The sequence below is a fragment of the Lactuca serriola genome, chromosome 1, assembly GCF_051521515.1.
Source record: "Lactuca serriola cultivar US96UC23 chromosome 1, Lser_US96UC23_V15, whole genome shotgun sequence".
In the NCBI taxonomy this organism is placed as follows: domain Eukaryota; kingdom Viridiplantae; phylum Streptophyta; class Magnoliopsida; order Asterales; family Asteraceae; genus Lactuca; species Lactuca serriola.
In genome coordinates, this window is record NC_136408.1 from 71,651,352 (window position 1) to 71,676,495 (window position 25,144).

General features: G+C 38.0%; 2 protein-coding genes and 1 pseudogene across 4 annotated transcripts; 1 reads left to right on the top strand and 2 right to left on the bottom strand.

Annotated features, from left to right (window-relative positions):
* The first annotated feature begins 17,970 nt into the window (after positions 1-17,970).
* CTF7 (protein) lies at positions 17,971-20,307 on the top strand. Of its 3 annotated transcripts, XM_079029860.1 has the most exons (8): positions 17,971-18,135; positions 18,608-18,823; positions 18,910-19,162; positions 19,247-19,342; positions 19,402-19,470; positions 19,566-19,909; positions 19,988-20,119; positions 20,242-20,307. In XM_079029860.1, coding segments are annotated over exons 2-8 (1,065 nt in total). In that variant the 5' UTR covers positions 17,971-18,135; positions 18,608-18,653; the 3' UTR covers positions 20,243-20,307. The 3 variants fall into 3 exon arrangements, with proteins under 3 accessions (XP_078885986.1, XP_078885994.1, XP_078886001.1); XM_079029868.1 differs by having other exon boundaries at positions 18,623-18,823; positions 19,988-20,307; XM_079029875.1 differs by having other exon boundaries at positions 18,642-18,823; positions 19,988-20,307.
* Positions 20,225-20,968, bottom strand: LOC145092013 (major allergen Pru ar 1-like). The gene is made up of 2 exons (XM_079029886.1): positions 20,584-20,968; positions 20,225-20,511 (listed from the first exon to the last, which is right to left on the bottom strand). The coding sequence occupies exons 1-2, from the start codon at positions 20,765-20,767 to the stop codon at positions 20,225-20,227; spliced, it is 471 nt and encodes a 156-aa protein (XP_078886012.1). The 5' UTR covers positions 20,768-20,968.
* A 2,377-nt stretch (positions 20,969-23,345) lies between these two features.
* Positions 23,346-24,002, bottom strand: LOC145057048 (secreted RxLR effector protein 161 pseudogene; annotated as a pseudogene).
* Positions 24,003-25,144: the final 1,142 nt, after the last annotated feature.

The following is a 25,144-nucleotide window of genomic DNA, read 5'->3' on the forward strand; positions in this document are numbered from 1 at the left end:
AGGCGTTCGAGAAGCTAAAGAAGAAGTTATGTGAAGCACCGATACTTTCTCTACCCGATGGAGTTGAAGATTTTGCGGTTTATAGTGATGCATCTGGAGTCGGGTTGGGTTGTGTTCTGACCCAAAGAGAAAAGGTGATAGCATACGCATCTCGACAATTGAAAGAGCACGAAAAGAACTACCCCACTCATGATCTGGAGTTGGCAGCGATAGTATTTGCCTTAAAGATATGGAGGCATTACCTCTATGGCACGAAGTGTAAGCTCTTCACTGATCATAAGAGTCTCCAGTATCTCTTTAATCAGAAGGAGTTGAACATGAGGCAACGACGCTGGCTAGAGCTTCTCAAGGACTACGACTGTGAGATACTTTACCACCCAGGTAAAGCAAATATTGTTGCTGATGCTCTCAGTCGGAAAGTCAATCTTGAAAGAAAAAGGCCAAGAGCGTTAAGAATTGAAGTCGTCTCGACGATTGTGGAAAGTATCAGGAAAGCTCAAGAAGAAGCCTTAGAAAAGAATGACCGAAAGGAAGAACGTTTGGGAAAAACGTTAGTGTTCGGTACAAACAGTCGAGGACTGAAGGTATTCCAAGATCGAATCTGGGTACCTAAGATGGGAGGAATAAGAGATCTTCTAATGGAAGAAGCACACAAGACCATGTACTCGATTCATCCCGGTAGCACTAAAATGTATAGGGACCTAAAACCCTACTACTGGTGGCCGACGATGAAGCTCGATGTTGCGAAGTATGTGGCCGAGTGCGTAACATGCGCGAGGGTTAAGGCACAACATCAGAAACCGTATGGGAGTTTAGAACCTTTACCTGTACCCATGGGTAAATGGGAAGACATCACCATGGATTTTGTGACTAAACTGCCCAGAACGAAGAACGGACACGACATGATTTGGGTAGTCGTGGATCGTTTCACCAAGAGTGCACACTTCATAGCCGCCAACGAGAAGTGGTCTATGGATAAGCTCGCAGACGCTTACGTGAAGGAAATTGTAAGACTTCACGGTGTCCCTCTTACGATTGTGTCAGATCGTGATAGTCGTTTCACGTCAAGGTTTTGGAGGAGTCTACAAGAGGAGTTGGGTACAAAGTTGTGTTTGAGTACTGCTTACCATCCGCAAACTGATGGTCAGAGCGAAAGAACGATTTAGACGCTGGAAGATATGTTGAGAGCATGTACCCTCGAATTCCAAGGGAATTGGGACGAGCACTTACCTCTGGTAGAATTTTCCTACAACAATAGTTTTCACTCGAGCATCAAGATGGCACCTTATCAGGCCTTGTATGGACAGAAGTGTCGTACGCCGTCTTGTTGGCTTGAAGCCGGAGAGAAGCAGTTTATGGGCCCCGAGATAGTCCATGAGACTGCTGAGAAATTGAAGGTGATTAGGGAAAGAATGTTAGCAGCTCAGGATCGTCAGAAGAGCTATGCTGACAAGAAAAGACGACCGATAACCTTCGAAGTTGGGGATTCCGTTTTACTTAAAGTCTCACCGTGGAAGGGACTTATACGATTTGGGAAACGAGGAAAGTTGAGTCCAAGGTTTATTGGACCGTTCAAAGTTCTTCAGAAGATTGGGAACCAAGCTTACAAGCTGGAATTGCCCGAAGAACTCAATGGTATTCATAACACCTTCCATGTGTGTTATTTGAGGAAATTCATGGGAGATGTTCCCGACATAATTCCAATCTCGGAATTAAGGATGGATGAGAATAAAAGGTTGATCGAAGAGCCTGAGGCAATTATTGACCGTAAGACTAAGAAGCTACGACGCAAGATGGTCAACTTGGTGCTAGTCCGATGGAAACATTCGAATGGGCCGAATCTCACTTGGGAAACAGAGGATGACACGATGAGTCGCTATCCACATCTGTTTGCTGATGCATGATTCCGGGACGGAATCATCCTAAGGGGGAGAGAATTGTAACGCCCGGGTTTTCAGGGCTAAGCATTTTTGTCAATGTAATAGTCTAGGTCAACTATTGTAACTCTTTTTGAAGTAATAAATATAAAATATTTGAGTATTATGTGAATTATGTGTGTTTATGTGTTTATTATTTAATTATAAATGTATAATTAATAAAGAATAAAAATGAGCGTCAAAATTAAAGTGTGAGATAATCCTGATATCTCTACATAAAGTTGTAGAATACGTCTCAAGGTTTCCGTACATATAAAGAATGCCGAAATCCGAACTATAACGAAGAAGTTATGGCCCGCCGAAGTTTTACGGCAAAACCGGCATGACACCGGGAGACGTAAATAGTGAATTTACGATAGAAGACTTTTTAGCCTTATCAATCTAAACAAAAGTCGTAGAATATGTTAAACTAAGAACATCGATAAAAAGAACGCCCAAATCTGACTTCGTATGAAGAAGTTATGATTTTTCTAAGATTCGGCTTAGCAGTGCACGGCCTGAAACTCGAATTTTAGTTCGAGCGGTTTTTGGCTTACGCAACGTAAATGAGAGTTGAAGATCTCATTAATAGGAAATCAACGGTAAAAAGACAGACAAAAACAGAGTCCGTATGTAGAAGTTATTAATTTTACGCAGAAGTTTAACAGTATAATCTCCTTGTACTGTTAAATTTAAGATCGATCGAGAATTGGCTGACGGTGTCAAAATGAAAGTTGTAGATCTTATTATTACCTACGCGTGGATATAAAGAACGTCAAAAACGGAGGTCGTATGTGAAAGTTACGGATTTTAGAAGTCGGAAGTGTGCTGTGCGAAAATGGGTGATGTGGCACAATCTTGGCCATTGCTTTCTCCCCAAGGCTTGCCACCAGATGGTGACATGTGGCACCAAGTTCAGCCACATTTCACCCTATAAATACCACCTCTCCCACCCTCATTTTCTTCACACCTTTCCCATTCTTTCTTCTCTTTACTCTCTCTCTCTCTAGAACCTCTCTCTAGCCCCGAAATCCCCCGAAAAGCCTAGGGAACCTCCCTAGCACGAGGCGGAAGCCCCGGAGTGCTCGAAGGCTCCGAGAAGAAGAGCTTTTCGGCTCGGGAACGCTGCTCCAAGCAAAGCCCGGTTTTCTATAAAACCCGCTGTAAGTGAGCTACGCCTACGCTATTTTTAATATAGCTTTTATTTAATTATAGTAACGTTATTAGGAACTTATAATAAATACTTGGGCTATTATTATGGGTTATATAAGTATTTTTTTGACGCTTATATAATAATAATAATAATAGCTAGACTATTAATTAGTCTCGACGAATAATAAACTAAACTCTAGTGGTAATAATACTAGGTTTCGTCGAAGAAAATTCTTTTTAAGAAGCGAAGCGCTGTCTGAGTTCGGAATCACCACCTTTTCAGGTGAGTGCATATTTACTTTCAACTTACACATAGATATGAAGTATTTAATATAAATTACGTGCTATTTGTGCATATTATCTGAATACTTGCTATCTATGCTGGATGAACATTTTATACATGTTTTCAAAGATTTAAACTGTATATGTATTTTATATCTACAAAATGTGTTGGGTAAAACATGGGTAGATGTAATAGTTGCTGTGTGACAAAATAAAATAATGAGAGGCCTCGTTATAGATGTTATTGATGATCCAGTCATCTAGCGGAGTATAGATGACGACCACGGACTATTCTAGACAGTCCAGTGGAACACTAGCAGGCTCGCAACCTGTAGGTGTTTATTTGAACTGTGTGTTTATTTGAACTGTGTGCTCACCAGATGTACTCCATCCCCCACATGGTTGCCTATTAGGACATTTATTGTTGAGGAATCCCCTTAGTAGTAGTGTCCGTCCCGATGATGATCCTTAGGCTAGGTCCCTTATGATAGGTGTTTAGGGACGTAAAGTGAGGATAACGGGAACGGGTAATCGGGTTATTGTTGATTGATGAAATTAATAAACTATTTATTGTGGGTTGAAAACCCTATGTGCTCACCAGGCTCCCAAGTCTGACCCACTCAGTTTTATGTATTACAGGTAGTGGCGCTTGAGCATATATATGATGTTTGGACGAGGGATTACGGATATAGGCCTGCAGATATGAAATAATGTAGTAAGGCTTGTATTGTACTGTTTATGCTTTTGATCTGTACGAACACGACATCCCGAGTCTTTTAATGAAATACATTTCTATGGAAATGCTTTTGATAAATCTTTATCATATTATTGTTTTGGGACAAATTCCGCAACACTTTTATTTAAAATGTTACTCTGATTTTTAAACAAAGCATAAACAAACCGGTCTTTTCTGGCCGTGATTTTGGGGATGTCACAGTTGGTATCAGAGCATTAGTTTAAGCGAACTAGGAATTTGTAGGATTTCTAGACTTAAACTTAGAATGCTAAGTGATGATTGTGAGGTGTGAGCACTAGCCTATTTTAGGAATTGTGCGTAAAATGCTTTTATGTGCTAAATGCTTTGTGCATAATATGCTGTTAATTGTTCGGATCTATGGTCTGTTGCCGACCGGATCTGGAAACTTTATGTGTTTAGGATTCTAAACGTACGACTACGCTATTAGAACTAGCATGTAAATGTTTCGGAGTGATAAGGACGATTTAAAACGTCTCTCCTAAATAAAGATCTAAATTCACCTTATTCGGTGTATAGATCAAGATGGCAAGGACCCGTAGCGGAAACGTAAACGCAAATGGGAACAGACACCAACCCCCCGTGATCGAGCAAATACCAGTTGTGGAAGCCGCTGCCGGACCAATAACGATGGCCGGAGTGCAAGCGATGATCCAGGCAATGTTGGATCGTCAAATGGAGGAAACCAGGCGTTTGCTCCAGCAAAATCGAGAGGAAGCGACTATTCAAATCGAACAGCCCGAGTTGAATGAAGGGCAGACTGAGGAAGGAGACTACAGTGGAACCGTTGGTCAAGCCAACCCACCAATAGTTCAACAAAACAACCAAGGTGACGAAGTCAAGAGGAATGGATGCAAGTACAAGGATTTTCTGACTTGCAAGCCATCAACTTTCACGGGAAAAGAAGATCCAATCAGGGTCATGGATTGGATCTCGGAGATGGAGTTAGCTTTCATGACGTGCGGTTGCAGAGGAAAGCTACAGACCACATTTGCAGTACGTCAGTTTCGAGGAGGCGCTGTACGTTGGTGGAATACCTTGGGGAAGACTTTAAGCCCCTGCAACTGACATGGGCAGAATTTCTGGTGCAATTCAAACGAAAATACTGCTCGGCTCAAAACCTGCTAGAGTTAGAGAACCAGTTTCTAACCTTGAAGAAGGGAAGCATGTCAATCGATGAATACACGAACAACTTCACAGAAAAGATGGAGTTTGCCTTGCGTCTTGTTCCGGATGAGCTGACGAAAATTGATAAGTACGCAAAGGGACTTCCATGGGAGTACGCGGTGCCAGTACGTCAGGCACCTACTTTGGAGGCAGCTATCTGGGCTGCCAAGTCTGTGGAGGACATGATTAAGGGAAGAGCTGCCAGCAAAATCGAGGTTGGCGAGAAGAGGAAATTTGAAGGGTCTGCTAAACCCAACAAAAAGAAGAGCAAGTTCGGTTCAAAAAAATTCGGGGGAGGAAACGAATTTAAATGGTGCGAGAAGTTCAAGAAGAAGCACTCGGGAAAATGTGGCGATGAAGTAACCTGCTACAAGTGTGGGAAAACAGGGCACTATGCCAATGAGTGCACCACCAACAAGAAGGTGTGCTACGAGTGTCGTGAAGAAGGGCATATTGCTAAGGATTGCCCAAGGAAGAAAGATGCGGGAAGGCCCAACATACCACCAAAGCCAAAGGCGAGAGCCTTTCAGATGACGCTCGAGGCTGCGAAGGAGGCAGCAGACGTCGCTTCAGGTACCTTTCTTGTAAATGGTTTGCCTGCAAATATACTATTTGATTCCGGAGCCAATTACTCCTTTGTGTCGCATAAATTTGGTGGAAGATTAGCATTGCCTGTAGAAAAACTAGATAATGCTCTGATTGTAGAAGTTGCCAGTGGCAAACTCATACCTGTTAGTAATCGTATTAGGAACATCGTCATTGACCTAAACGGAAACGAATTCCATGAGGAACTATTACCCATAGAGTTAAACGGTTTCGACATCGTTTTGGGTATGGATTGGCTTAGCGCCAACGATGCCGAGATATTATGCCAAAAGAAGATAGTTAGGATAAACCCACCCGGAAAGGAATCATTTATGGTGTACGGGGACAAACGCAGAGTAACTTCTGGAATCATCTCCCTGATGAAAGCCAGGAAATGTTTGTCCAAAGGATGTGCATCATACTTGGCATTCGTAATCGATGCTAAGAAAGAAAAGAAAGAGGTGCAGAATATACCGGTTGTGTGCGATTATCCGGAAGTCTTTCCCGAAGATCTTCCCGGATTACCACCTGATAGACAAGTGGAGTTTCGTATAGACTTGTTACCAGGAACAACACCGATAGCAAAGCCACCTTACCGATTAGCACCGACGGAGATGAAGGAGCTCATGACACAACTTCAGGAGTTGTTGGACAGCGGATTCATTCGACCTAGTTCATCACCCTGGGGAGCTCCGGTGTTATTCGTGAAGAAGAAGGACGGAAGCATGAGGATGTGCATAGACTACCGAGAGCTGAATAAGGCAACGGTGAAGAACAAGTATCCATTGCCGAGGATTGATGACCTATTCGATCAGCTGCAAGGTTCGAGCTGCTTCTCAAAGATCGATCTCAGGTCAGGATATCATCAGCTGAAGGTGAGAGAGCAGGATATTGAGAAGACTGCATTCAGAACAAGATATGGACACTACGAGTTCTTGGTTATGTCATTCGGACTAACCAATGCTCCCGCAGCATTCATGGATTTGATGAATAGGGTCTGTAAACCATTCCTCGATAAATCTGTGATAGTGTTCATCGACGACATTCTTATTTACTCGAAAAGCCAGGAGGAGCATGGCAAGCATCTACGAGAAGTGTTGGAGGTGTTAAAGAAGGAGAAGCTTTTTGCGAAGTTCTCCAAATGCGACTTCTGGATACGGGAAGTCCAATTCTTGGGTCATGTTGTTAACCAAGAAGGAATAATGGTTGACCCCGCCAAGATCGAGGCTGTAATGAAGTGGGAACGTCCGAAGAGTCCCACGGAGGTTCGAAGCTTTCTAGGATTAGCCGGATATTACCGACGATTTATCCAAGGCTTTTCTTCGATAGCTGCTCCATTAACAGCTTTAACCCATAAAGGAGCTACGTATACATGGAGTGAGAAACACGATGAGGCGTTCGAGAAGCTAAAGAAGAAGTTATGTGAAGCACCGATACTTTCTCTACCCGATGGAGTTGAAGATTTTGCGGTTTATAGTGATGCATCTGGAGTCGGGTTGGGTTGTGTTCTGACCCAAAGAGAAAAGGTGATAGCATACGCATCTCGACAATTGAAAGAGCACGAAAAGAACTACCCCACTCATGATCTGGAGTTGGCAGCGATAGTATTTGCCTTAAAGATATGGAGGCATTACCTCTATGGCACGAAGTGTAAGCTCTTCACTGATCATAAGAGTCTCCAGTATCTCTTTAATCAGAAGGAGTTGAACATGAGGCAACGACGCTGGCTAGAGCTTCTCAAGGACTACGACTGTGAGATACTTTACCACCCAGGTAAAGCAAATATTGTTGCTGATGCTCTCAGTCGGAAAGTCAATCTTGAAAGAAAAAGGCCAAGAGCGTTAAGAATTGAAGTCGTCTCGACGATTGTGGAAAGTATCAGGAAAGCTCAAGAAGAAGCCTTAGAAAAGAATGACCGAAAGGAAGAACGTTTGGGAAAAACGTTAGTGTTCGGTACAAACAGTCGAGGACTGAAGGTATTCCAAGATCGAATCTGGGTACCTAAGATGGGAGGAATAAGAGATCTTCTAATGGAAGAAGCACACAAGACCATGTACTCGATTCATCCCGGTAGCACTAAAATGTATAGGGACCTAAAACCCTACTACTGGTGGCCGACGATGAAGCTCGATGTTGCGAAGTATGTGGCCGAGTGCGTAACATGCGCGAGGGTTAAGGCACAACATCAGAAACCGTATGGGAGTTTAGAACCTTTACCTGTACCCATGGGTAAATGGGAAGACATCACCATGGATTTTGTGACTAAACTGCCCAGAACGAAGAACGGACACGACATGATTTGGGTAGTCGTGGATCGTTTCACCAAGAGTGCACACTTCATAGCCGCCAACGAGAAGTGGTCTATGGATAAGCTCGCAGACGCTTACGTGAAGGAAATTGTAAGACTTCACGGTGTCCCTCTTACGATTGTGTCAGATCGTGATAGTCGTTTCACGTCAAGGTTTTGGAGGAGTCTACAAGAGGAGTTGGGTACAAAGTTGTGTTTGAGTACTGCTTACCATCCGCAAACTGATGGTCAGAGCGAAAGAACGATTTAGACGCTGGAAGATATGTTGAGAGCATGTACCCTCGAATTCCAAGGGAATTGGGACGAGCACTTACCTCTGGTAGAATTTTCCTACAACAATAGTTTTCACTCGAGCATCAAGATGGCACCTTATCAGGCCTTGTATGGACAGAAGTGTCGTACGCCGTCTTGTTGGCTTGAAGCCGGAGAGAAGCAGTTTATGGGCCCCGAGATAGTCCATGAGACTGCTGAGAAATTGAAGGTGATTAGGGAAAGAATGTTAGCAGCTCAGGATCGTCAGAAGAGCTATGCTGACAAGAAAAGACGACCGATAACCTTCGAAGTTGGGGATTCCGTTTTACTTAAAGTCTCACCGTGGAAGGGACTTATACGATTTGGGAAACGAGGAAAGTTGAGTCCAAGGTTTATTGGACCGTTCAAAGTTCTTCAGAAGATTGGGAACCAAGCTTACAAGCTGGAATTGCCCGAAGAACTCAATGGTATTCATAACACCTTCCATGTGTGTTATTTGAGGAAATTCATGGGAGATGTTCCCGACATAATTCCAATCTCGGAATTAAGGATGGATGAGAATAAAAGGTTGATCGAAGAGCCTGAGGCAATTATTGACCGTAAGACTAAGAAGCTACGACGCAAGATGGTCAACTTGGTGCTAGTCCGATGGAAACATTCGAATGGGCCGAATCTCACTTGGGAAACAGAGGATGACACGATGAGTCGCTATCCACATCTGTTTGCTGATGCATGATTCCGGGACGGAATCATCCTAAGGGGGAGAGAATTGTAACGCCCGGGTTTTCAGGGCTAAGCATTTTTGTCAATGTAATAGTCTAGGTCAACTATTGTAACTCTTTTTGAAGTAATAAATATAAAATATTTGAGTATTATGTGAATTATGTGTGTTTATGTGTTTATTATTTAATTATAAATGTATAATTAATAAAGAATAAAAATGAGCGTCAAAATTAAAGTGTGAGATAATCCTGATATCTCTACATAAAGTTGTAGAATACGTCTCAAGGTTTCCGTACATATAAAGAATGCCGAAATCTGAACTATAACGAAGAAGTTATGGCCCGCCGAAGTTTTACGGCAAAACCGGCACGACACCGGGAGACGTAAATAGTGAATTTACGATAGAAGACTTTTTAGCCTTATCAATCTAAACAAAAGTCGTAGAATATGTTAAACTAAGAACATCGATAAAAAGAACGCCCAAATCTGACTTCGTATGAAGAAGTTATGATTTTTCTAAGATTCGGCTTAGCAGTGCACGGCCTGAAACTCGAATTTTAGTTCGAGCGGTTTTTGGCTTACGCAACGTAAATGAGAGTTGAAGATCTCATTAATAGGAAATCAACGGTAAAAAGACAGACAAAAACAGAGTCCGTATGTAGAAGTTATTAATTTTACGCAGAAGTTTAACAGTATAATCTCCTTGTACTGTTAAATTTAAGATCGATCGAGAATTGGCTGACGGTGTCAAAATGAAAGTTGTAGATCTTATTATTACCTACGCGTGGATATAAAGAACGTCAAAAACGGAGGTCGTATGTGAAAGTTACGGATTTTAGAAGTCGGAAGTGTGCTGTGCGAAAATGGGTGATGTGGCACAATCTTGGCCATTGCTTTCTCCCCAAGGCTTGCCACCAGATGGTGACATGTGGCACCAAGTTCAGCCACATTTCACCCTATAAATACCACCTCTCCCACCCTCATTTTCTTCACACCTTTCCCATTCTTTCTTCTCTTTACTCTCTCTCTCTCTAGAACCTCTCTCTAGCCCCGAAATCCCCCGAAAAGCCTAGGGAACCTCCCTAGCACGAGGCGGAAGCCCCGGAGTGCTCGAAGGCTCCGAGAAGAAGAGCTTTTCGGCTCGGGAACGCTGCTCCAAGCAAAGCCCGGTTTTCTATAAAACCCGCTGTAAGTGAGCTACGCCTACGCTATTTTTAATATAGCTTTTATTTAATTATAGTAACGTTATTAGGAACTTATAATAAATACTTGGGCTATTATTATGGGTTATATAAGTATTTTTTTGACGCTTATATAATAATAATAATAATAGCTAGACTATTAATTAGTCTCGACGAATAATAAACTAAACTCTAGTGGTAATAATACTAGGTTTCGTCGAAGAAAATTCTTTTTAAGAAGCGAAGCGCTGTCTGAGTTCGGAATCACCACCTTTTCAGGTGAGTGCATATTTACTTTCAACTTACACATAGATATGAAGTATTTAATATAAATTACGTGCTATTTGTGCATATTATCTGAATACTTGCTATCTATGCTGGATGAACATTTTATACATGTTTTCAAAGATTTAAACTGTATATGTATTTTATATCTACAAAATGTGTTGGGTAAAACATGGGTAGATGTAATAGTTGCTGTGTGACAAAATAAAATAATGAGAGGCCTCGTTATAGATGTTATTGATGATCCAGTCATCTAGCGGAGTATAGATGACGACCACGGACTATTCTAGACAGTCCAGTGGAACACTAGCAGGCTCGCAACCTGTAGGTGTTTATTTGAACTGTGTGTTTATTTGAACTGTGTGCTCACCAGATGTACTCCATCCCCCACATGGTTGCCTATTAGGACATTTATTGTTGAGGAATCCCCTTAGTAGTAGTGTCCGTCCCGATGATGATCCTTAGGCTAGGTCCCTTATGATAGGTGTTTAGGGACGTAAAGTGAGGATAACGGGAACGGGTAATCGGGTTATTGTTGATTGATGAAATTAATAAACTATTTATTGTGGGTTGAAAACCCTATGTGCTCACCAGGCTCCCAAGTCTGACCCACTCAGTTTTATGTATTACAGGTAGTGGCGCTTGAGCATATATATGATGTTTGGACGAGGGATTACGGATATAGGCCTGCAGATATGAAATAATGTAGTAAGGCTTGTATTGTACTGTTTATGCTTTTGATCTGTACGAACACGACATCCCGAGTCTTTTAATGAAATACATTTCTATGGAAATGCTTTTGATAAATCTTTATCATATTATTGTTTTGGGACAAATTCCGCAACACTTTTATTTAAAATGTTACTCTGATTTTTAAACAAAGCATAAACAAACCGGTCTTTTCTGGCCGTGATTTTGGGGATGTCACAGTTGGTATCAGAGCATTAGTTTAAGCGAACTAGGAATTTGTAGGATTTCTAGACTTAAACTTAGAATGCTAAGTGATGATTGTGAGGTGTGAGCACTAGCCTATTTTAGGAATTGTGCGTAAAATGCTTTTATGTGCTAAATGCTTTGTGCATAATATGCTGTTAATTGTTCGGATCTATGGTCTGTTGCCGACCGGATCTGGAAACTTTATGTGTTTAGGATTCTAAACGTACGACTACGCTATTAGAACTAGCATGTAAATGTTTCGGAGTGATAAGGACGATTTAAAACGTCTCTCCTAAATAAAGATCTAAATTCACCTTATTCGGTGTATAGATCAAGATGGCAAGGACCCGTAGCGGAAACGTAAACGCAAATGGGAACAGACACCAACCCCCCGTGATCGAGCAAATACCAGTTGTGGAAGCCGCTGCCGGACCAATAACGATGGCCGGAGTGCAAGCGATGATCCAGGCAATGTTGGATCGTCAAATGGAGGAAACCAGGCGTTTGCTCCAGCAAAATCGAGAGGAAGCGACTATTCAAATCGAACAGCCCGAGTTGAATGAAGGGCAGACTGAGGAAGGAGACTACAGTGGAACCGTTGGTCAAGCCAACCCACCAATAGTTCAACAAAACAACCAAGGTGACGAAGTCAAGAGGAATGGATGCAAGTACAAGGATTTTCTGACTTGCAAGCCATCAACTTTCACGGGAAAAGAAGATCCAATCAGGGTCATGGATTGGATCTCGGAGATGGAGTTAGCTTTCATGACGTGCGGTTGCAGAGGAAAGCTACAGACCACATTTGCAGTACGTCAGTTTCGAGGAGGCGCTGTACGTTGGTGGAATACCTTGGGGAAGACTTTAAGCCCCTGCAACTGACATGGGCAGAATTTCTGGTGCAATTCAAACGAAAATACTGCTCGGCTCAAAACCTGCTAGAGTTAGAGAACCAGTTTCTAACCTTGAAGAAGGGAAGCATGTCAATCGATGAATACACGAACAACTTCACAGAAAAGATGGAGTTTGCCTTGCGTCTTGTTCCGGATGAGCTGACGAAAATTGATAAGTACGCAAAGGGACTTCCATGGGAGTACGCGGTGCCAGTACGTCAGGCACCTACTTTGGAGGCAGCTATCTGGGCTGCCAAGTCTGTGGAGGACATGATTAAGGGAAGAGCTGCCAGCAAAATCGAGGTTGGCGAGAAGAGGAAATTTGAAGGGTCTGCTAAACCCAACAAAAAGAAGAGCAAGTTCGGTTCAAAAAAATTCGGGGGAGGAAACGAATTTAAATGGTGCGAGAAGTTCAAGAAGAAGCACTCGGGAAAATGTGGCGATGAAGTAACCTGCTACAAGTGTGGGAAAACAGGGCACTATGCCAATGAGTGCACCACCAACAAGAAGGTGTGCTACGAGTGTCGTGAAGAAGGGCATATTGCTAAGGATTGCCCAAGGAAGAAAGATGCGGGAAGGCCCAACATACCACCAAAGCCAAAGGCGAGAGCCTTTCAGATGACGCTCGAGGCTGCGAAGGAGGCAGCAGACGTCGCTTCAGGTACCTTTCTTGTAAATGGTTTGCCTGCAAATATACTATTTGATTCCGGAGCCAATTACTCCTTTGTGTCGCATAAATTTGGTGGAAGATTAGCATTGCCTGTAGAAAAACTAGATAATGCTCTGATTGTAGAAGTTGCCAGTGGCAAACTCATACCTGTTAGTAATCGTATTAGGAACATCGTCATTGACCTAAACGGAAACGAATTCCATGAGGAACTATTACCCATAGAGTTAAACGGTTTCGACATCGTTTTGGGTATGGATTGGCTTAGCGCCAACGATGCCGAGATATTATGCCAAAAGAAGATAGTTAGGATAAACCCACCCGGAAAGGAATCATTTATGGTGTACGGGGACAAACGCAGAGTAACTTCTGGAATCATCTCCCTGATGAAAGCCAGGAAATGTTTGTCCAAAGGATGTGCATCATACTTGGCATTCGTAATCGATGCTAAGAAAGAAAAGAAAGAGGTGCAGAATATACCGGTTGTGTGCGATTATCCGGAAGTCTTTCCCGAAGATCTTCCCGTTCCCGTTATCCTCACTTTACGTCCCTAAACACCTATCATAAGGGACCACCCCCACAACGACGTAAAGGGAAAAAACAAACGCACGAGGGTGTCGCACAACCGGGAAGACAAAAGCCGACAACATGGCTTCCACAAGAATAACTAGTTTTGGTAAAAGCTTGGGCTGACATTTATGAGGATTCAATTCATGGAAATGCACAACTGGGAGAGCATTTTTTGGTTACGCATTTTAGAACGGTTTCGGGAGGAGCTAGACAAAGGTGACGACTACCGTACGAAACACCAATGAATTCGAAGTTTCGAGAAATAGCAAAGGGGGGTTTCAAAAATAAACAGGTTGTACAACAACCTAAAAACCCAACGAAAAAGCGGCCAAGGCTACGAACAAATACTTCAAGAAGCTTTGCAATTCTACCTCGAGGAAGTCGGAAACCATTCAAGTGGCATGATTGTTAGAAATTATTGATTCGATGTCCAAGGTGGAAAAAATACGAGCAAGATTTTATTTTTGGAGTCCGACAATCAAAGCGAACGAAAAACGGGCTCTAGTGGTTACACAACTTCCTCCGATGCTCGGGTCGGTCTAGATTTAAATCAGGACGACGAACTCGAGCTAGAAGATATTGTCTGACCGATGGGTGGGGACAAAACAAAGAGGAAGGGAAAAGGGACTTATTCGGGTGCATCAGATTTCAGCATAGACCTTGACGAAATGCGGAAAATAACAGTGTCGTTTGATCGATATAATCTTAGTTTCTCTTAACGTTTGACGTTCGACAAAGAAAAAGAAGAAACAAGGAAGAAGGAACGGGCGGAGAGACGAGAAATGGAGGATATGAATTTCTTGATGGAAAACACCGACAATCTCTCGGGATCGGCTCTCGAGCTCGTGATGAAGAAAAAGGAAAAAATTATGAAAAAATATTTTCCGTAGGTTGTTGTTGGTTTGTTTGATTTTTTTTTTTTGTTTGTGTTTTTTTTTCAACTTTTTAAAATTTTTGGTTTATTGTAATTTTTATTTTAACTAATGAAATGCATTTTCTTTTTAATTAAATTTTTTGGTTGTTTTAAATTTAAAAATTATAAATCATAAAAAATAATTTAATTTTATTAAAAAAAATAGTGAGGGAAACTTCCCACCAAGGGTCCCACTCATTCTTTGGGTTTTAGGTGAGGGAAAAGAAAGTGAGGAAAATGATAGTGTAACCCACAAAAAAAATGAGGAATGTTTCCCTCCTACTCCCTCAAGTCTTAGTGAGAACAATATTTCTAGTTTTTATTTTATTTTATTTTATTTTATTTTTTTATTTTATTTTATTTACACGTGGACCATTTTATTTAAAAGAAAGTATGTGCAACTACTTTTATAATAAATTACATTATTATGTAATATGTTTTTTTCCTTAGGGATTAAGCCCAACAACATACAAAATTATTACGGTCAAAGTCTCAAATCAAAATAGTATATGTTTTATGCACCTAAACCATTTCAAAAAAAAAAAAAAAAAATATACAGAAAGAGGTTTTCTATAAATTATATGGACAACCTTTGTAATTTATTTTCTACATAGGAGCCAAGCCTACCAACATACAAAAGTATAGTGCCCAAATCTAAAACCCAAACTTAAAAAAATAGACAATGACATTTTCTATATATTATAAGGATAAACCTTCTAATTATTTTCTACATAGGATCAAATATACCAACATACAAAACTATTATGAAAAAATATAAAAATGAAAACTATTGCGGCAAAAGTAAAAAAATATAATATTCATACAACCTTTGTTTTACGCTATATATAAACTTTTATAATTTTAGGAATATGACTTATTAAGGTAATTAATTTTTCGGTTTGTTCACGTTTGAGTAACTATTTTTTTGTACACATCTAATATTGAGTTTTTTTGGAAGTGTTAACATATGATCATTATGACCTACTGTAGCAAGTTACAACCGATCATAATGGTCATATGTGAACATTTTCAACAAGTTCGTTACCTAGGTGAATAGTTACCCAAATATGAACAAAACAAAAATTAAGAGTAAATTACACGAATGGTTCTTATGGTTTGAGGGAATTTATACGTTTGGTCCCTAACTTATTTTTCAACTCGGATGGTCCTTACTGTTTATTTTGTTGCGCTCTTGGTCATTGTCTTACCTAAAAAGACTATTGTGTCATTATTATTTTATTTTTTAATTAATTTTCTTATTTATATATTTAGAAAAGTTAAAAGATCCTACATATATGTTTCTCCTCACTCAAAACCTGAAACCACACATGAGAAATTTAATTTGGATCCCACTAGTCACCATCCCATCTCTCATCCTCCCAACTTCTATTTCATTTCCATCTTTAGTGACATCAACGTCTTCACAATCTCTTATTTTTTCGTTTTTTCAACTCCGGCGAACCAACACCATAAAAGATGGAAATGAAATAGAAGTTGTGATGCATTGGGTTGTGGTGGTGGAAAATTCGATGAAGAGACAGTGGGTTGTGGTGTTGGTTTGCCAGAGTTAAAGACCGAAAAAAGAAAGGATAGTGAAGACATCGATGTCACTAAAGATGAAAATGGAATAGAAGTTGGGGAGGATAAGAGTGGGATGGTGATCGGTGTTACCCAGATTAAAAATTTCAAATGTGGTTTCAAGTTTAGGGTGAGAATATACATGTATGTGGGGTCTATTAATTTTTTTTATATATAAAATATAAATACATAAATATTAAAATTAATTAAAAAATAAATTAATAAGGGCACAATAGTCTTTTTAGGTAAGATACGGATCAAATGCGCAACAAAAACAAATTGTAGGGACCATCCGAGTTAAAAAAATAAGTTAGGGACAAAATGCAAAAATTCTCCCAAACCATGGGGACCATTCGTGTAATTTACTCTTATTTTTCGTTTTGTTCATATGTGGGTAACTATTTTTTTGTATACATCTAGGGAATAGACTTGTTGAAAGTGTTCATATATGACCATTATGACCGGATAAAACCTGCTACAACATGTTATAATGATCATATGTGAACACTTTCAAAAAGTTCGATACCTAAATGTATAGAAAAAAAATTAGTTACCTAGATGTGAACAAACCAAAAAGTTAATTACCTCAATAAGTCACATTCTCTATAATTTTTATTTATACATAATTTATTTTCTACATATGACCAACCCAACATACAAAATTATCATGACAAAATTCTAAAACCAAAATGTATTGTGGCTTAAGTCATAAAAAATATGTTATTCATACAACTTTTGTTTTTATTATATATTAACTATGAGACTCGTGTATTATACATGTTTATTAAACAAAAAATATGAATGTCTAAACATTTTAAGTTTGAATTTATAGAAAAATTAAACAAATATTGGATTATTGAAATCATAGTGTTCCTTTTTTTTTTTAAAAGTTTAAACAAATAATTTAAATAAATAAACAAAAAGATTATTTGGCTTCTAGTTTAGGAATTTTGAAATTAGAAGGAAAATTACATTAATAAAATTATTATTTATTTATTATTATATTTAAATACTATATAAAGTTTAATAAAATGAAAAAACCATAAAATAATATATGAAAAATAATTTAATTTAAATAAATATAAAATGATGAAAATACTATTATATATAGCAAAAAAGATTTTTATTTAAAATAATAACTAAGTGTGACACCCGTGTATTAAAGAGTTGATTTAAAAAAAAATAAACATTAAAGTGTAAACAAAAAATATTTTTTTAATGTACAACTTTAAAATAAGAAAGTAAGAAACATATTTATTGCAATTTAATATCATATATATGATATTTAATACTTTACATATATAAGTATATGCCTTTAATTTTAAAAATTGAAACAAACCAAAAATTGACAAGTGGATAATATTTATTTCAAAAATACCATAAACTGACAAGTGTCAAACTTCATGAGAGATTGACCTGTGGTAAAAAAACCTTCATTTATTAAGGAGGACTAGGTGTGAGACCCGTGTAATACACGGGTTGATTTAAAAAAAGATTAAAAATTAAATTAAAGTGTAAATAGAAAATATTAATGTACAATTTTAAATAAGAAAGGAAAAAATGTATTTGTTGCAATTTAATATCATATATATGGTATTTAATACTTTATATATATATATATGACTTCAATTTTAAAAATTGAAACAAATCAAAAATTAAAAAATAAATAATATTTATTTCAAAAATATCACAAAATAACAAGTATCAAAAGATTTACATGGTGATAGAAAAAATCTAAGGAGGATTTTAGGGCTTTAACTAGGTTTATTTGCCCCGGCGGGAAATCAAAATCTATTAAAATGAAACTCAAATTTCATAGCATCCGCGCCAAAAGATGACCTCGCAGTTTTGCATTCCAAACTGCGACACAACAAAAGACGCCTCATTTGTGCTGCTTTTCTCCTGTGAAGCCACCGGCCGGAGCGCCGCACCCCACAGTTACCGGAGACCTTCGACTTTCGACCCCATAGCTACAGGTTCGTTTCTTCCTGCATTCGTTCTATCTTTTTATTATTATTATTATTATTATTATTATTATTATTATTATTATTAATTTTGTGCTGTCGCTCTTTCTTCTTATCGCTGGTTTTGTGTTTCTTCAAATTTCCATCTGGAATCTGGTCTTATATACAAAATAAGAGATATACAGAATCTGTATTATTGCTATTCTTCTTTCTTCTTAGCGCTGGAACTACCTTATGATCTTGATTTGGTTCTCTAGTTTGATCAGTGTTAAAATCTGGACACCCACTTTGATTAGTGCACATGAAATTGAATTGATGCATCAGATTTGGTTCTTTAGTTTCTGTGAATGTGAATTTGCTTCTGTTTCTGTGAATCTGATTTTGGTTCAATATGTTCAATTTTGTGATAAGCTGCCCATACTATGTTCAGTTATGATAACTGCAATGTTGTTGATGCTTATATGATACGTTGAGTGTAATCTAGGAAGTCATTCTTCAGCTCAACTTGTTCTTCACAGCAACAACAATCAATGCAATCGAAAATAAATTCTTTCTTCAGACCTTCTTCTTCTTCCACATCACGAAGCCAAGCCCTAAATCCACCTCTTCCCCTTTCGGATAACTTGTCCGATGATGAAGACTTCACCAGAGAACCCGAAATTCCCATTATATACACTCGACGAGCTCCAAACACAGATGGGTATATTCCATGAGTAGCATTTTGTTCCATTTTTACCATACAAGAAGTTACCTGACTAAAGTTGACTTTTGGTTTTCGATACGCAGAGCTAATGATGATCTTTTCAAAGAAAATGATCCAAACAAACTTAATTTTGGACAACAGTTAGTTTCAACAAATTCCAAAAAAGTTTTAAACAAGAAAAGGAAGTATGCACAGTTTCATTTGGATCTAGGTCAATCCGATTTTCTATTACACACTTGTAAAACTTGTGGATTCAAGTTTGCTCCAGGAGATGAAGAAGATACAAAGGTTCACAAAGAATTTCACAAAAGCTGCACTCATGGTATTCAATTCAAGGTAGATTCTTTATCCTTATATCTTTTATGTTAGTTTCCAATATTTTCTTCTACTCATTCATTCTTCATTGATTTTACACTTAAGGGTTGGCGTAATGAAAGAGCTATAGATACACACTCATTAGAACATGGACGTATTATTTTGGTCCTTAATGATGATCCTCCTGCTCATATAAAAAAGGTACATTCAACATCTTTTAAATAATCAGTTTCTTGCTTAATAAAAGCTCGTAATTACAGGTTGAGGAGGTTATAAAGATGATGGAGATGGAGCTTGGTGATGGATGGATCTTCCATAAACACTGTAAGGTGACTAATTTTCACAAATCCCTTCAATATTTTCTTGATTTAATGACTTTCTTGTTTCCCGATTTTGTAACTAATCTTTCAATTTTCATGTATAGGTTTATCTTTATATCTCCTCCCAACGGGTTGCTGGATGTCTAGTTGCAGAGCCAATAAACAAAGCGTATCCATTAGTTTCAAACTCAGACCAACACCATGACGTCACCACCACTCTAAAGGAGGTCAAAAAGTCAACTCCAGCCACTCTACAATTCGGTAGCATTAGTTTCCAAAGAGAAATCATAAAAAAAGATAAAAATCAAAGAAATTCAAATGACACTCTTCTTGGAGCCATCATTTGTGAAAAAGACTCAATCCCTGCTGTTTGTGGAATCCGTGCAATTTGGGTCACACCCTCCAACAGAAGAAAACACATTGCCACTCATTTACTCGAAGCCACAAGGTACCCTTACCCCTTCACACACACACACACACTTATGCCTTTAAAGTTTTACACTTTTCTTTTTTCATATGATTGTAGGAAAAGTTTTAGTTCGGATGTGATTCTAGAACATTCTGATTTAGCATTCTCTCAGCCAACAAATGTGGGGAAGTTATTAGCATCAAGTTACACCAACACTAAATCTTTTTTGGTTTACACAACAACTTCATAGTAAGCCAATAAATCTTGAATTCTCTTCATTATTTCAAGAAACACATTTTTGAGACAAATTTTATTTATGGTATGATGTTTATGTCAAGAAAACATTGTGAATTATTAAACATATGCATCAGGGTTTTTGAGGAGGTAAGCTTCCACAACCTTGTAAAGCCCTAAAACCTTTTCTTTGCCTGCATTTAGTTCTTCTTCCTTGAGCTCAAAATCACCATGGGTGTAAATAGTTGTGGTCATTTTTGCAATGGTGCCATTATCAGATGAACCCTCAAACTTAATATCATACGACACCTTTTCAATCTTGTCTGATATGCCCATACCTTCAATCAAACTATACTTGTATGTGAATGTCTTCTCATTCACTTCATCTATTTCGTGCTTCACAAAACCTACATACAAGAATTTAATTAGACACAAATATTTTCCCCGATTCATAGATATTGGATCAGATATAAGTTTACCTCCTGCAAAGTTAATCTGCTTAATGCTTCCGGCCCCACCATCACCTTTGATAAACTCAACACTTTTAATAGCATCTGGCAAGAGTTTTGGCATCAAAATGTGTGAGTCGAGAATTGAGGCTTTGAAAATTCTTGATGGAGGGATGGTTGAAATGTGTTCATCGGTATATGTCAAGACACCCATGGTTTTCAAGGATAACAAAATGGTTAAAATGGGTTGATTCGAGTGTTTTGGAGTGTGTATATTGAAGGTTGATGTGGGTTGTATTTATACTTCATAGGTTGAAATGTGTAGAGGATTGTGAAGTTGTACTTGATGCAATTGTAGTTGTACATTTGCATTGGCAAGATCAACATTCTGTTACTTGTCCACATTTGAAATGAGTTTTAGCCACAATAAACGATAGGAATCAAACAAAATTAAGTATAAGTCTCACAATTTTAGTGTTAATGTTATTAATCTTTCTATACATCCATTTTGTTGGCTTTTATCTTTTGTATGTGTGTGTATGTGGGGTGTGATGTTTCTAAAATTAAATGTAAGAGATGTCATAAACGTAAACAAAAATATAATCTTAAAATTTAAAGAATATAATTTAAAAATAAGAATTAAACAAAAAATCCACATAGACATATTGTGATCAAAATGTGTTCAAAGTGGACGTCATGTAGGCATGAAAAATGATTTTTTTTTTTTTCATTTTTTTGCTATATCATGCGATAATGGTCAATTGAAACCAAATTTCTAAATTTACTAGTAAACATTTATTTATTAGAACATTGAGGACTATATGTGTTAATTGGCATACATGATGATGGCTACATATAAAATAACCCCAATATTTTAAATAAACTATAATATCAACATGATAATTTGAAATTCCAAAAAAGTGAATATTTGAAAATTAACTTATACGCATGTTGGCATTCCAGCCTTCCTTCGCCTTTTATGGCCACATATCTTTCTGGTTAAGGAATGGGAAATCCTTATCATGTTCCATGAATCCAATTTGCATTTCATCCGGGAAAAGCCATCTTTTTCTCAACAATGCCTTTGTCATTTGATCCAATAGTGTTCTGTTAGATAGGAACATATTTGATAAATACTGATAACTCTCGGATAGAGTATTAGAACGGAAAGATCCATTAGATAATGAACGATTGGTTCTAAGCCATCTCTGGCGATTAATCAACAATTCGAAGTGCTTTTCTTGCGTCTTCTTGATAAACCAGCGTTTATATAGAGATGTAGGACAATTTTTTTGGGGAGTAAGAAGCCCCTTTGACATCTGCAAATAATTCTCGATGTGAAAACACAGAGACAAAGGGCTGAGCTTTGAATAGGAAAAAGAGTGGATCTGCAGGGTCCCAAATGAATTGGCTTATTCGAAAAAGGCATTGTTCTTTGGTAATATTGAAATTATTGATTATGGTTTATAAGCATGTTGGATTTTGTCTAATGCTGTAGAAATCTAACTATTAGTAAGTATATGCCAAGGTTGCAAAAAACGCTCGACGTTAGCTAGTCGGTGGACTGGGGTTAAGGGATTAATCGGCTAGGCGGAGATTAATCAGAGGATTAATCGGGTACCATTAATTGCTAATTTCTTCAATTTTAAAAAAATAAATATGACTAGAATCATATCAAATTTCGTAAATACCACTAATATGATAACAAAATAGGTTAATATGATTAATACAACACTAATCATGCCTCAAATAGTTTCCATTGAGATAAAACTTCTTTAAAATGCTAAAATTTCTTCGTTTTAAAATGTTTTACTTATTATGTATGCAGGGATTAATCGCTAGGCGCCCTTTAATCGGTCGAGTAGCGCCTAGGGATTAATCGGGACCTAGTCGGGATTTTTACAACAGTGGTATATGCTAATTCAAATATTATATTTTTGAGTTTGTTTAAACTTAAAAAATACATATAGCTTGGTGTTAAATCCAAGAAATAAGAAAACCAACTAGGTTCCATTTTTGAATACGAGAATACTAGACCAAACTAAAAATTGATTCTTTAACATACTCTCAAATTAAAAATCTTGAAAACCATTCAAAAGAAAGTAAAACGAAATGTAGAATTGAGTGTTGTAATCTTTTAAATCGTACTTCCATCTAAAGTATTTGTCTTGTTTAATATTGTAATACAATCCAGTGACTGACAAAAAAAATAAAAAATTACAAAGCTAACATGAAAGCTTTGGCTGTTAGTAAATCATATGTAGTAACTACCAAAAGACTGAACTTCGGAGCCATTATCTCTCCACATTGACAAATATCTTAATTGATAATTTCTTCAATAGCTATAAATTGTATATATTTGATACAATATAGTTTCCTAATTCGTTATCAAGGTTGTTGGTTCATGCAAGTTTACAAGCTTATTTTAAAAGGCTATACTTATTATAAAGTTGTATTTTAGAATCTAACAATGCACCAATGTTGAGGCACTTCAAAGTATAGAAATCTATGGTATTATTCAGAGAATCGTTCAAAACTATTTTATTGATATGGCAAGCCAATAATAAATAGAAGACGTGTACAATGAGAATAACCAATTCACAAAAGTATCGGACTTGGCTAAGAAAAGGATAAACTAATACTAGACAAAGATTGACTAAAAAAAAAACAATATCCGGTACTCCCCTCAAGATGGAGCATGTAAATTGACAATGCTCGTCTTGCCAAGAAGAAATTGAAACTGAGCTACACCAAGGCCCTTAGTGAGTAAATCAGCAACTTGCATTTTGGTATTAATTTGCATGGGCATAATCTCCTTTGAAATACTCGTTCACGAACAAAAAAACAATCCATTTCAACATGCTTCGTGCATTCATGAAAAACGGGATTGTTCGCGATGTATCTGGCGGCTTGGTTGTCATGTTAAAAAGAGTAGTAGGTCCATGCACACCAACTTGTAAATCTCGAAGCAACCAATGAATCCAAATAATCTCGCTAACTGTCGAAGCCATCGCCCGGTATTCTGCCTCAGCTGAAGATCGTGAGACCATCGATTGTTTCTTAGTTTTCCAAGAAACCGAAGCACCACCAAACACGATCAAATAACCGGTCATGGAGCGACGCGTGTATGGACACCCTAGCCAATCAAAATCAGAAAATGTTGTCAACACGTAATCTCCACTTTTCGGTAAAAGAACACCTTGTCCAACTGTGCCTTTTAAGTATCGTAGCACGCGGTGTAAAGAGTCCAAGTGACTACATCGAGGATCGACAACAAATTGGCTCAAAACATTAACCGAGTATGTAATATCAGTTTGCATGGCTTGTAGATACAACAAGCGTCCAATAAGCCGACAAAATTTGCTTGCATCAACCTTATCTTCATTCTCACAACGATCAAGTTTCAAATTTTGTTCAATAGGAAACGGAATAGGTTTAGAACCTAGCATGCCACTATCTTTAAGAATATCCGGGACATACTTTCTTTGACTCAAGACAAGCCCCTTATCAGTTTTTGCAACCTCAATACTAGGGGTGTCAATTTATGACACGACACGACAAAAATACACGACATGAAATGAAATCGTGACGAAATCAAAATTCGAATTCGTTTTCGTGTCGTGTTCGTGTCAAGTATAAAAAACACGATGTCGTGTCGTGTCGTGTTCGTGTTTACAAATTCACACGAAATTGACACGATTGAGCATGTGTTTGTCGTTTTTATCGTATTATATATGATTAAATAAAAATAATAGTTATGTAATATTATCTTTGTCGTGTTGTCGTTTTTTAATTGGTTCGTTTTCGTGTTAGTGAAAAAAAACACGACATCGTGTCGTGTCGTGTTCGTGTTACAAAAAACATTGTCGTGTCGTGTCGTGTCAGACAAAAACACGACACGACGGCCCGATTTGACAGGCCTACTCAATACCAAGTAAATATTTAATTTCACCTAAATCCTTGATACTAAAGGCTTCATGTAGTTGCACTTTAACTCGTTGAATGCTATTCGGTTTGTTTCCAATAATTATCACATCATCAACATAAATGAGAACGGCCATGTAAACTCCTCCTTTATCCCATAAGAACAAAGAGTGATCTGCTTTTGACTGACAAAACCCCATTCTCAAAAGAAAAGTGGTGAATTTTTGGTACCAATTGTGTGAAGCTTGCTTTAACCCGTAGATTAACTTCTCTAATCGACAGACACGCGTTTCGTTTTCTTTTGCAAACCCTTGAGGAATCTTTATGTAAACCTCTTCCTCAAGATCTCCATGCAAGAAGGCATTATTCACATCGAGTTGGTGAATACACCAATTCTTCTTAATCGCAACCGCCAATAAAATACGAAGTGTTACTAGTTTAGCAACCAGTGCAAAGGTATCATGATAATCGATGCCTTCCATTTGTGTAAACCCTTTTGCAACTAGCTGTGCTTTGTATCTTTCTATTTCACCATTTGGTTTGAACTTTATTTTATAACTCCACTTTGAATCAATGGCTTGTTTTCCTTCAGGAAGGTGCGTCAGAGTCCAAGTATCATTATCAACAAGTGTTATAACCTCCTGTTTTATTGCACCACGCCAATGTG